This window comes from Salvelinus alpinus, chromosome 3 (genome assembly GCF_045679555.1).
Source record: "Salvelinus alpinus chromosome 3, SLU_Salpinus.1, whole genome shotgun sequence".
NCBI lineage: Eukaryota > Metazoa > Chordata > Actinopteri > Salmoniformes > Salmonidae > Salvelinus > Salvelinus alpinus.
In genome coordinates, this window is record NC_092088.1 from 76,012,355 (window position 1) to 76,025,595 (window position 13,241).

General features: G+C 44.5%; 2 protein-coding genes across 2 annotated transcripts in view; both read right to left on the reverse strand.

Annotated features, from left to right (window-relative positions):
- LOC139571344 (heparan sulfate glucosamine 3-O-sulfotransferase 6-like) overlaps nucleotides 1-9,350 on the reverse strand; it is a 29,541-nt gene extending 20,191 nt beyond the window's left edge. Inside the window, exon 1 of the mRNA XM_071394141.1 lies at nucleotides 8,697-9,350. Within this exon, the coding sequence (XP_071250242.1) occupies nucleotides 8,697-9,205 (509 nt within the window). The 5' untranslated portion in view covers nucleotides 9,206-9,350. The remainder of the gene's footprint in view (nucleotides 1-8,696) is intronic.
- Nucleotides 9,351-10,844: 1,494 nt separating this feature from the next.
- On the reverse strand, nucleotides 10,845-12,788 carry LOC139569846 (golgin subfamily A member 6-like protein 22). Its single transcript, XM_071391180.1, has one exon. The coding sequence runs from the start codon at nucleotides 12,786-12,788 to the stop codon at nucleotides 10,845-10,847; it is 1,944 nt and encodes a 647-aa protein (XP_071247281.1).
- Nucleotides 12,789-13,241: the final 453 nt, after the last annotated feature.

The following is a 13,241-nucleotide window of genomic DNA, read 5'->3' on the forward strand; positions in this document are numbered from 1 at the left end:
GTAGGCTGGGTGATGGGGGTAGAGGTCAACTTAAAGTCAGTGATCCAGTAGCCTCTCTAGACAGAAGATGGTAGGCTGGGTGATGGGGGTAGAGGTCAACTTAAAGTCAGTGATCTAGTAGCCTCTCTAGACAGAAGATGGTAGGCTGGGTGATGGGGGTAGAGGTAAACTTAAAGTCAGTGATCTAGTAGCCTCTCTAGACAGAAGATGGTAGGCTGGGTGATGGGGGTAGAGGTCAACTTAAAGTCAGTGATCCAGTAGCATCTCTAGACAGAAGATGGTAGGCTGGGTGATGGGGGTAGAGGTCAACTTAAAGTCAGTGATCTAGTAGCCTCTCTAGACAGAAGATAGTAGGCTGGGTGATGGGGGTAGAGGTCAACTTAAAGTCAGTGATCCAGTAGCCTCTCTAGACAGAAGATGGTAGGCTGGGTGATGGGGGTAGAGGTCAACTTAAAGTCAGTGATCTAGTAGCCTCTCTAGACAGAAGATGGTAGGCTGGGTGATGGGGGTAGAGGTCAACTTAAAGTCAGTGATCCAGTAGCCTCTCTAGACAGAAGATGGTAGGCTGGGTGATGGGGGTAGAGGTCAACTTAAAGTCAGTGATCTAGTAGCCTCTCTAGACGGAAGATGGTAGGCTGGGTGATGGGGGTAGAGGTCAACTTAAAGTCAGTGATCTAGTAGCCTCTCTAGACAGAAGATGGTAGGCTGGGTGATGGGGGTAGAGGTCAACTTAAAGTCAGTGATCTTGTAGCCTCTCTAGACAGAAGATGGTAGGCTGGGTGATATTGGTAGAGGTCAACTTAAAGTCAGTGATCCAGTAGCCTCTCTAGACAGAAGATGGTAGGCTGGGTGATGGGGGTAGAGGTCAACTTAAAGCGTCCTAGGTAAAATGGTGCACAAGAGAGCTCCTGGCTGAATTATATTCCAATAACTATCTAATAGCGTACACTACTCCCTGCCCTTGTTGAGGTACTAAGGCAAATAAGCACACTCTAAATGGGAATGGGCCCTGGTTAAGATAAGGTTAGACAATTTGAAGTGTAGGCAGGGATTAACTAAACAGAGTAACTCCGGTTGGTGCAAAAACAAAACTGTCCTTGTCAACATTCACACTTCTATCCTACAGTCGCTACAACCACTACTACAGTCTCTGATAACTAGAATTTCATTAGTCCACGATTCGATAATCCCAGCCTTGCAGAAAACAAGACATTTCTGTTTACCAGTGTTGACTGGGTGTGTATTGTGATTCCAGAGAGGTGTAGAGCCATGTGAGGTTGTTATAGCTGTGCCATCCATCTTGCTGTGACAGGGACATGAAAGGAGGAGGTCGGGAGGGACGGAGTGGGAATCATTTTTTCCACTCCACCAAACATGAACCCTGATCAATGATCGTAACCTGGGAGTCATGTTAGAGACCTGCAGGCTGAGAGGAATCCAGCCTACTGGATAAATACTGTCACAGTTCTGCTGCTCTATCTGTTTAAAATGGATTTATTATGAGGGGAGAGAAGGTAGAAAAGGGTCGGTATTGTGGCAGTGAAAATCTCTGGATTAGTTTTACATTATTATAGTAAAAGAGCATCAGAGTAGTCTACATCTGCTAGTTAAAACATAACTAGCATACCTTTCTGTCACACTGAGTTTAGAAATTCAACAATAAAGTTCCTAGCTACAGTATGTGTGAATGCAGCGCTGGTAAACAGTATAGGGAACCCAGTTTTAACTATTACTTTAACACTTCTATTAATTGATGATCTGTTAGTTAAATAATCATGTTCAGATGTAATTAGGTTAGGCATCTGGCTATTGAAGATATTGATTTGTAATAGTCAGTCCCTTGTTCTGTCACACTACAGGGTTGGAAAGGGAGTCCATTTACTTCTCCATCTGTCCAATTCTAAATACTCATCGAGTTATCATTTTCACATCTCTTATACTTTCCAGTTATTTCATTAACTATCATCTGATTGGATAGTGCATGCCATACTGAAGGTGAAAGGTCGGCCAATTATGAGCTGTCAAAATGTTGATGACTGAGTTGGACGATGAGTTTTTCTCAAGATTGAAAATCCATACCCGTCCCCAAACCAATTTATCAAGTCATGTTTGATTATTCAGTTACATTTTCCCCATTTCATTTTGCATATTGATATCAATCTTGAAGGAATTCCTTTGGTTGCTTGAAAGCATGCCATGCATATATTCTAGATCTTTCCTTGATCGTACACCGCCATAGCCTGAGATAAATGTTATTTTTGAAAAGTTAGGAGGCAGCATTTATGATTGTCAATGGTCACAGCAGAGAATGTTTGTCATTGCTCTCATTCTGCATAATGACACAAAGACAAGACGACCAGTGGACATTCAAACAAAGGTCTCCTTTGTTCAGTCCAATTCTATACATTTGATTATTTCAAAGACAATCATTTCCACGCTTCCTACTTGGAACCATGAAAGGCCCTTCCAAAAACTTTTTGTTGGGTCAAAGAACACTCTCTCTGTCTCTAACACTCCATTTCCAAACCTTGGACATATGCCTCAGAATTCCACAGTGGAATCCCTTGTGATTGGTAAAAAAGACTTGCAGGAAATAAGAGTCGGTCATTCCAGTCTGGATACTGTGACCAATGCTACACTGAATTATGAAAGAAAATATACTTCTGAAGAACACTGTCCCCCCAATCCCCACACGTTTCACAGACTTAACTAGAATTTCACTGCAGCATAAATACATTCTAGGTGTAACCATGTGTGTAGGGTATAAATGTCGCTGGTTGACGGGCCAACAACACCTTGTCAACAAGATTGAATATTCAGCGGTTAATGAACCTCCCCTGCAGTGCCCTGATAAAGGTGCCAGGAGCTGAATCAATAGGAAACCCTATTTTAACAGATCAATATGGGAAATTACATTTATATCTATTGGATATTTATGGTGTAATGAAAAGTTGTGGATAGGTTTAATGGTGGATGGCAGAGGAGAATGGGGAGAGGGAGATAGACACGGGACTGGATCTCATCAGGTAAAGCTTAGGCTACATGCACATATGCAATGGAAACACACACACACACAGTCACACACACAGTGGAAACACACACACAGTCACACACACACAGTCACACACAGAAAGAGTAGAAAGAGCTAAACCCTTTAAACATGTTCTCTCCCACAAAGCCGCATTACCATTTCCAAATGCATCGAGTGTTTTTCCCCACATATAAGCATTTCTTCTAAAACAATTTGCCAAATGCTCATTTTAACATGTCCATGTGTTTTATTTGGTTACCAACTGAAGACAGAGGACAGGGTTCAATTACAAACACATAGCAGTGTAATAATACCTTGAAGTTAAGAGCTCTGTCAAAGTATAACATGTTTAAGTGACACTTTCCAGTCCAGTCTATATGCATTCTTAAACGGTGCCTGGAGTGAATCCAGTCCAGATATGAATGGATAGGTTTCATGTCAATGTGAATAGCAACATTTTAAAAGTTGCCCTTACGCCACAGAGTTACTCTATAACTGCTTTGGTAACCAGAATGTTATTCCTCAGTTGCACACATAAAACAATGATTGAATTGCCTTCAAAGGATAGGGGTCAGATTCGGTTTAATTTCAGTTACTGGTGTAGTACCGTGTAGATACATAAATCATTACACAAGACATTATAATACCCTGTGTAATACCCTGGTTAAAATCAAAGACCCCATCAATGATGATACAACGCCTTTCACACACAGGAGAGAAGAGTGGAGGGAGGTGAGAGAAGAGATGAGGGAGTGAAAGAAGAGAGGATGGAGTGAGAGAAGAGAGGATGGAGTGAGAGAAGAGAGGAGGGAGTGAGAGAAGAGAGGATAGAGTGAGAGAAGAGAGGAGGGAGGTGAGAGAAGAGAGGATGAAGTGAGAGAAGAGAGGATGGAGTGAGAGACGAGTGAAGGGAGTGAGAGAAGAGAGGATGGAGTGAGAGAAGAGGAGAGGGAGTGAGAGAAGAGTGGAGGGAGTGAGAGAAGAGAGGAGGGAGTGAGGAGTGAGAGAAGAGAGGATGGAGTGAGAGAAGAGAGGAGGGAGTGAGAGAAGAGAGGAGGGAGTGAGAGAAGAGAGGATGGAGTGAGAGAAGAGAGGAGGGAGTGAGAGAAGAGTGGAGGGAGTGAGATAAGAGTGGAGGGAGTGAGAGAAGAGAGGGTGGAGTGAGAGAAGAGAGGATAGAGTGAGAGGAGGGAGGTGAGAGAAGAGAGGATGGAGTGAGAGAAGAGAGGATGGAGTGAGAGAAGAGCGAAGGGAGTGAGAGAAGAGAGGATGGAGTGAGAGAAGAGGAGAGGGAGTGAGAGAAGAGTGGAGGGAGTGAGAGAAGAGAGGAGGGGTGAGAGAAGAGGAGAGGGAGTGAGAGAAGAGGAGAGGGAGTGAGAGAAGATTGGAGGGAGTGAGAGAAGAGAGGATGGAGTGAGAGAAGAGAGGGGGGAGTGAGAGAAGAGAGGGTGGAGTGAGAGAAGAGAGGATAGAGTGAGAGGAGGGAGGTGAGAGAAGAGAGCATGGAGTGAGAGAAGAGAGGATGGAGTGAGAGAAGATGAGAGGGAGTGAGAGAAGAGTGGAGGGAGTGAGAGAAGAGAGTAGGGAGTGAGAGAAGAGAGGGTGGAGTGAGAGAAGAGAGGATGGAGTGAGAGAAGAGAGGGTGGAGTGAGAGAAGAGAGGAGCGAGGTGAGAGAAAAGCGGAGGGACGTAAGAGAAGAGCGGAGGGAGTGAGAGAAGAGGAGAGGGAGTGAGAGAAGAGTGGAGGGAGTGAGAGAAGAGAGTAGGGAGTGAGAGAAGAGAGGGTGGAGTGAGAGAAGAGGATAGGGAGTGAGAGAAGAGTGGAGGGAGTGAGAGAAGAGTGGAGGGAGTGAGAGAAGAGAGGATGGAGTAAGAGAAGAGAGGAGGGAGTGAGAGAAGAGAGGATGGAGTGAGAGAAGAGCGAAGGGAGTGAGAGAAGAGAGGGTGGAGTGAGAGAAGAGAGGAGGGAGGTGAGATTAAAAATATATATATACAGTGGGGAGAACAAGTATTTGATACACTGCCGATTTTGCAGGTTTTCCTACTTACAAAGCATGTAGAGGTCTGTAATTTTTATCATAGGTACACTTCAACTATGAGAGACGGAATCTAAAACAAAAATCCAGAAAATCACATTGTATGATTTTTAAGTAATTAATTTGCATTTTATTGCATGACATAAGTATTTGATACATCAGAAAAGCAGAACTTAATATTTGGTACAGAAACCTTTGTTTGCAATTACAGAGATCATACGTTTCCTGTAGTTCTTGACTAGGTTTGCACACACTGCAGCAGGGATTTTGGCCCACTCCTCCCTACAGATCTTCTCCAGATCCTTCAGGTTTCGGGGCTGTCGCTGGGCAATACGGACTTTCAGCTCCCTCCAAAGATTTTCTATTGGGTTCAGGTCTGGAGACTGGCTAGGCCACTCCAGGACCTTGAGATGCTTCTTACGGAGCCACTCCTTAGTTGCCATGGCTGTGTGCTTCGTGTCGTTGTCATGCTGGAAAACCCAGCCACGACCCATCTTCAATGCTCTTACTGAGGGAAGGAGGTTGTTGGCCAAGATCTCGCGATACATGGCCCCATCCATCCTCCCCTCAATACGATGCAGTCGTCCTGTCCCCTTTGCAGAAAAGCATCCCCAAAGAATGATGTTTCCACCTCCATGCTTCACGGTTGGGATGGTATTCTTGGGGTTGTACTCATCCTTCTTCTTCCTCCAAACACGGCGAGTGGAGTTAGACCAAAAAGCTCTATTTTTGTCTCATCAGACCACATGACCTTCTCCCATTCCTCCTCTGGATCATCCAGATGGTCATTGGCAAACTTCAGACGGGCCTGGACATGCACTGGCTTAAGCAGGGGGACCTTGCGTGCGCTGCAGGATTTTAATCCATGACGGCGTAGTGTGTTACTAATGGTTTTCTTTGAGACTGTGGTCCCAGCTCTCTTCAGGTCATTGACCAGGTCCTGCCGTGTAGTTCTGGGCTGATCCCTCACATTCCTCATGATCATTGATGCCCCACGAGGTGAGATCTTGCATGGAGCCCCAGACCGAGGGTGATTGACCGTCATCTTGAACTTCTTCCATTTTCTAATAATTGTGCCAACAGTTGTTGCCTTCTCACCAAGCTGCTTGGCTATTGTCCTGTAGCCCATCCCAGCCTTGTACAGGTCTACAATTTTATCCCTGATGTCCTTACACAGCTCTCTGGTCTTGGCCATTGTGGAGAGGTTGGAATCTGTTTGATTGAGTGTGTGGACAGGTGTCTTTTATACAGGTAACGAGTTCAAACAGGTGCAGTTAATACAGGTAATGAGTGGAGAACAGGAGGGCTTCTTAAAGAAAAACTAACAGGTCTGTGAGAGCCGGAATTCTTACTGGTTGGTAGGTGATCAAATACTTATGTCATGCAATAAAATGCAAATTAATTATTTAAAAATCATACAATGTTATTTTCTGGATTTTTGTTTTAGATTCCGTCTCTCACAGTTGAAGTGTACCTATGATAAAAATGACAGACCTCTACATGCTTTGTAAGTAGGAAAACCTGCAAAATCGGCAGTGTATCAAATACTTGTTCTCCCCACTGTATATTTAACTAGGCATGTCAGTTAAGAACAAATTCTTATTTACAATGACGGCCTACACCGGGCCAAACCCGGACGACACTGGGCCAATTGTGCACCGCCCTAGGGGACTCCCAATCACAGCCGGTTGTGATACAGCCTGGATTCGAACCAGGGTGTCTGTAGTGACGCCTCTAGCACTGAGATGCAGTGCCCGAGTGGCGCAGAGCTTAGGGAGAAGGTCAGAGGGAGTGAGAGAAAAGCGGAAGGAGGTGAGAGAAGAGCAGAGGGAGCAGGTGATGATGAGAGACTGGCTGATTGGGGTGCTTTGACACCATTTTCATTACTCCAGCACAGCACTACACACTTCTCCTTAGATAAGAACCAATAAACCATCACACCCTTAGGCACAGATCTAGGATCAGCTTCCCATCCCCCAATCCCAACCTAAAACATTAGGGAAAAAGACCCAACACTGACTTTAGATCAGCGCATTGGCTTTGGGCAACTTTACCCTACACTGACTGGCTGGTACTCCATAATGTGATGTTGAACCGTGACAGGGTCCTAATCTCCATGTCCCTGAGTTGTCCGAGCTAATGCTTGAGCTGTCATTACATCAGGCCAATCCACACAGTGTTGACAAGACCTGTCGTCAGATTAGGAAAGACTAAAACCATTTCATCACACATTTATGAGACAGAAAGAGAGACTAGAGAGCCGCCGTGCAGCTGCAACAAAGCACTGGGACGGTGTTAAAAGGTCACTGGTCTCTCAACACCATCAAAGGCCTGTAACTGTTGTAGTGCCATACTGTAGGCTCAACTGCCTGGCCTCACAAATGACATTATAGTACAGTGAAAGACAGTACATTCAGGTAACTTGCAGAAGACTATAGGCTACACTCTCAACGCTACATTGTCAACGCTTGGAAAGAGTACATTTACATTTGAGTAATTCTTATCCAGAGCAATTAGGGCTATGCGCCTTGCTCAAGGGCACATCAACAGATACTTTTTTTCTTCACATAGTTGGCTTGGGGATTCAGTCCAGAAGCCTTTTGGTTGCTAGTCCAATGCTCTTAACCACTAGGCTACCTGCCATACATCTTTAGAGACATTTGTCTGTGTGATCTTGATTTCTTTAGTAAAAAAAAAAATCTGCATATGCTTGGAGAGTTTAGAGAGTTGTGATGGGAGAGACTTTCATCCCTCCATTGCTGCTATTGACGTTTATACTCAACATCTGCAATATTAATTAACAGACTGTATTGATTTCTCCCTCTCATTGGCTCTGTGTCACATCTCTATGTGCTCACCTGCCCAACCAGGTGAAATGGGTGACAGTGAGGGGTCCCCGGGGATACACACAGGGACAGACACTTAGAACCGCAGCACATCACGTCAATAAACAACATTTTTTTGGCAGGGGACTGAATGCCCTGTCGCACCAAGGGGCTCTCAGAGAGGATCCTTATTGGCATTGGGCGATATTAATGAGGTGACACTGTAGGAAGGGAGGAGGAGGTGGAGGATAGGAGCCTGCTCAGGAGAGGTGATCAATGACAAACACAAGTTACCAAAATAAATGTAAATAAATGTAATTTGTTAAATGTATGGTATAAATTGTATGGTTTGTTAAACTTTGAAATAAAGGGTTTTTGTTTGGAATATATTTCAAAGTGAAAAATCTGAGTCTTCTGTGTAATTCTGTTACCATGGAATTTCCCATATAGGCTACACCTGATATATAGTAAATCCACAGATGTGTTTCTGAGTCTGTTGTCTTTTGGCGCCTGTGATGACAGGCAGTTTCACACAATATTTGATACTTTGTCATTGTGGGATGAATTACATTATTTGGAGAAAAAAAAATATTTACCAAGCAAGCCCCTATGTCACAGTGATTGTAATACCATGATTTTACCTGGGTAGCAGGCAATCTGTATTGACTAATTCAAACGAAACATTAGGCTATTTATGATAGAAAATCATATATCTTTCCATCTTTTGGCCATGTTCACCTTGATGTTTTCAGTGCTCCTGTTAAGAAAAACATTTCAGTGAAATTCAAAACAGCACTGGCTCACCTGTACCATTCCAGTCCTTTATCATAGAACCTGTCGAAGAAGTGGGGTTCGGCGCCCACTGCTCTGACATCCGGGTGAATGCGCAGAAACTCCAGTAGCGCGCGCGTGCCTCCTTTCTTTACTCCGATGATGATTGCTTGAGGAAACGTTTTACTCCCGAAGTTATTAGCTGTAGAGATATTGTTATCAGGTCGCAGTTCGTTATCATTGACCTGCAAGAGTGTGTCAACACTGTCAACGCCGGGGAGCTCGCGAACAAACGAGCCGGGAGAACTGTTCTTGTGCGCGTCAGACAGTTGGTGAGGTGAATACTCCAGTTCTTCCTTTTGCAGGATTTTGTTGATAAAAGTATGTTGGTCGTATACAGTTATAGGTTGGGAGTCGCAGTACCCAGTGAAACAATAAAATAAGTACGTGAAAATTATGATCATGGCAAAGAAGACGGAAAGTTTGGACTGTGCCTTCAGGTGTCCAAAGTTGAACCCAGCTTTCCATTTGTTACATCCCATGAGGCGCTATACTGAGCTGGAGGGCAACACGCAGGAAACATGCCTTTTAAATTAGATCAATTCAATGCGCTTTAAAATCAAGATTAGGCTTGGTCTTTCTTTATAATGTTACCCATAAAAACATAGTTCATGGTGAAGTCGTGCCATTACGCACTTAAAAAAGGCATTAATATTTCCAAAAATAACAATTTCAAAGTCCTTTTTGTTTGACCATCCACTTCATAATTGTAGTCTAGAGAAAATATTTTGAACAGTGTAAATGTCAACTTGTCCAAAGTCCACAGTGCTATGAGAAACGGTAGAGTTTATGTCCTCTCTGTCCCCTCTCACTCTCTGTTCCTCTCCCTTGGCAAAGAAGCGCTCACGCGAAGCCCTTTGGCCCCCATCAGCAGCCTACAGACACACCCCTTTCATTCTGGGTGTGAAGCCACGCCCTGTTGGTCAAATTCCCGCCCCTTACGTTTTCAGCCATTCGACTCTAAAATAACACTAATAACTAGCAAACTGAGACCAATCACTAATAATCATGTGATTCAATAGCACTGATTTATATTTTAGATGATACATTTTTTTAAATTGCTATGTAATTCAAGAATATATAGTTATATTCCAAGAGATAACAGTTTTGTTTAGAAATATGCTGATATGTCATTTACATATAAAAAGGAGCATGAAAATCTCTAGATATGTTTATGTGATGTGTTGTTTAAAGCCCTCTAATGTTTAGGGCTTACTGTGGTCACTGTGTCTGTGTGGGGTAAGGGTTACCCCCTGTCCCCATGCAGGGCTGTAAAAGGGGCCCTACCCTGTGGAACCACCTGTCAGTCTGCTATCCCTCCTGGGCCACACACCCTATGGAGCCAGCCTGCACAGCCATGGCACACACATTTAACCTCTCCTTTCCCTGCTATAACAGGGCCAGACAGGTGTGGTCAGTGTTCAGCTAGATGCCTGTGTGTGATCAGCAGTATGCTGTATAAACGGACCCTCTCCCTCTTCAAGAGACTATGATGAAAATGCAGACAGACCACCATCAGTTTCTCTCATGTCAACTTTCTCACGTCAGAGCTGTAGCTAGACTACAAGATGCTGATGATCGTAGTCAGAAATGTACCTGTGGTGTTACATATCCTTTCATCAGGTAGAATGTAATAAGTATTGGAGGAAATCTAAATGCTAAAACCCAGCCCAGCTGCTGCTGATAAAAGCAACAAGGAAATAAAAGAGTAAAGAAAACAACAAGTGGAATAAAGCTGAAACTGGATCTGTCTCCTACAATAACGACTTGTAGTCAAAGGGCTTGGGTTTCCTCTGTAACCCGAGAAAGGCTGGAGAGTGGACCAGTAAAGCTGATATTACCACAGATATTACCAAGCATTATGTTACAGTCAGTTGGCTAAAAGATCAATAGAATCTTCCACTATAACAAAATAGAGATTAAAAAATCTGAACAATCTGAATGGTTGCAGCTGATACACACACTCACTGGTTGGTAAACTTAGAAAAATAAAGTCACGCACACTCTAATACTAATTTCAGAACAGAACAGCAATTCATGGCACATTTGTTTAAGGCCACTGCTGTAGCAATCTTCTTTTTTTTCTCAGCCTCTCCTTGTTCAACCTGAGCCTGTCCTTGTTCAACCTGAGCCTGTCCTGTCCTTGTTCAACCTGAGCCTGTCCTTGTTAAACCTGAGCCTGTCCTTGTTCAACCTGAGCCTGTCCTTGTTAAACCTGAGCCTGTCCTTGTTCAACCTGAGCCTGTCCTTGTTCAACCTGAGCCTGTCCTTGTTCAACCTGAGCCTGTCCTTGTTAAACCTGAGCCTGTCCTTGTTCAACCTGAGCCTGTCCTTGTTAAACCTGAGCCTGTCCTTGTTCAACCTGAGCCTGTCCTTGTTAAACCTGAGCCTGTCCTTGTTAAACCTGAGCCTGTCCTTGTTAAACCTGAGCCTGTCCTTGTTAAACCTGAGCCTGTCCTTGTTCAACCTGAGCCTGTCCTTGTTAAACCTGAGCCTGTCCTTGTTCAACCTGAGCCTGTCCTTGTTCAACCTGAGCCTGTCCTTGTTCAACCTGAGCCTGTCCTTGTTCAACCTGAGCCTGTCCTTGTTAAACCTGAGCCTGTCCTTGTTAAACCTGAGCCTGTCCTTGTTAAACCTGAGCCTGTCCTTGTTAAACCTGAGCCTCTCCTTGTTCAACCTGAGCCTCTCCTTGTTCAACCTGAGCCTGTCCTTGTTAAACCTGAGCCTCTCCTTGTTCAACCTGAGCCTCTCCTTGTTCAACCTGAGCCTGTCCTTGTTAAACCTGAGCCTGTCCTTGTTAAACCTGAGCCTGTCCTTGTTAAACCTGAGCCTGTCCTTGTTAAACCTGAGCTTGTCCTTGTTCAACCTGAGCCTGTCCTTGTTCAACCTGAGCCTGTCCTTGTTCAACCTGAGCCTGTCCTTGTTAAACATGAGCCTCTCCTTGTTCAACCTGAGCCTCTCCTTGTTCAACCTGAGCCTTTCCTTGTTCAACCTGAGCCTGTCCTTGTTAAACCTGAGCCTGTCCTTGTTCAACCTGAGCCTGTCCTTGTTAAACCTGAGCCTGTCCTTGTTCAACCTGAGCCTGTCCTTGTTAAACCTGAGCCTGTCCTTGTTCAACCTGAGTCTGTCCTTGTTAAACCTGAGCCTGTCCTTGTTCAACCTGAGCCTGTCCTTGTTCAACCTGAGCCTGTCCTTGTTAAACCTGAGCCTGTCCTTGTTCAAACTGAGCCTCTCCTTGTTCAACCTGAGCCTCTCCTTGTTAAACCTGAGCCTGTCCTTGTTCAACCTGAGCCTCTCCTTGTTCAACCTGAGCCTCTCCTTGTTCAACCTGAGCCTGTCCTTGTTAAACCTGAGCCTCTCCTTGTTAAACCTGAGCCTGTCCTTGTTAAACCTGAGCCTGTCCTTGTTAAACCTGAGCCTCTCCTTGTTAAACCTGAGCCTGTCCTTGTTAAACCTGAGCCTCTCCTTGTTCAACCTGAGCCTCTCCTTGTTCAACCTGAGCCTGTCCTTGTTCAACCTGAGCCTGTCCTTGTTAAACCTGAGCCTGTCCTTGTTCAACCTGAGCCTGTCCTTGTTCAACCCGAGCCTGTCCTTGTTAAACCTGAGCCTGTCCTTGTTCAACCTGAGCCTGTCCTTGTTAAACCTGAGCCTGTCCTTGTTCAACCTGAGCCTCTCCTTGTTCAACCTGAGCCTGTCCTTGTTCAACCTGAGCCTGTCCTTGTTCAATCTGAGCCTCTCCTTGTTCAACCTGAGCCTGTCCTTGTTCAACCTGAGCCTGTCCTTGTTCAATCTGAGCCTCTCCTTGTTCAACCCGAGCCTGTCCTTGTTCAACCTGAGCCTGTCCTTGTTCAATCTTAGCCTGTCCTTGTTCAATCTGAGCCTGTCCTTGTTCAATCTGAGCCCATCCTTGTTCATCCTGAGCCTGTCCTTGTTCAATATTAGCCTGTTCTTGTTCAACATGAGCCTCTCCTTGTTCAATCTGGGCCTGTCCTTGTTCAATTTTAGCCTGTCCTTCTTCAACCTGAGTCTGTCCTTGTTCAATCTAAGCCTGCCCTTGTTCAACATGAGCCCGTCCTTGTTCAATCTGAGCCTGTCCTTGTTCAATCTGAGCCTCTCCTTGTTCAACCTGAGCCTGTCCTTGCTCCATCTCAGCCTGTCCCTGTTCAATCTGTATTCCCTTGTGTCTGACTGCAGCCCATCAGTCCGTAGTCAACTCTACTGTGTTATATTGGAGGGTTGCTGTAGTGCTAACCTGGCTTCAGTTCATATATACTGAACAAAAATATAAAAGCAACATGCAACTGTTTCAAAGATTTAACTGAGTTACAGTTCATATACATATTCTTTATCCCTTTACACTTGTATGTATAAGGTAGTAGTTGTGGAATTGTTAGGTTAGATTACTTGTTGGTTATTACTGCATTGTCGGAACTAGAAGCACAAGCATTTCACTATACTCGCATTAACATCTGCTAACCATGTGTATGTGACAAATAAAATTTGATTTGATTTGATTTA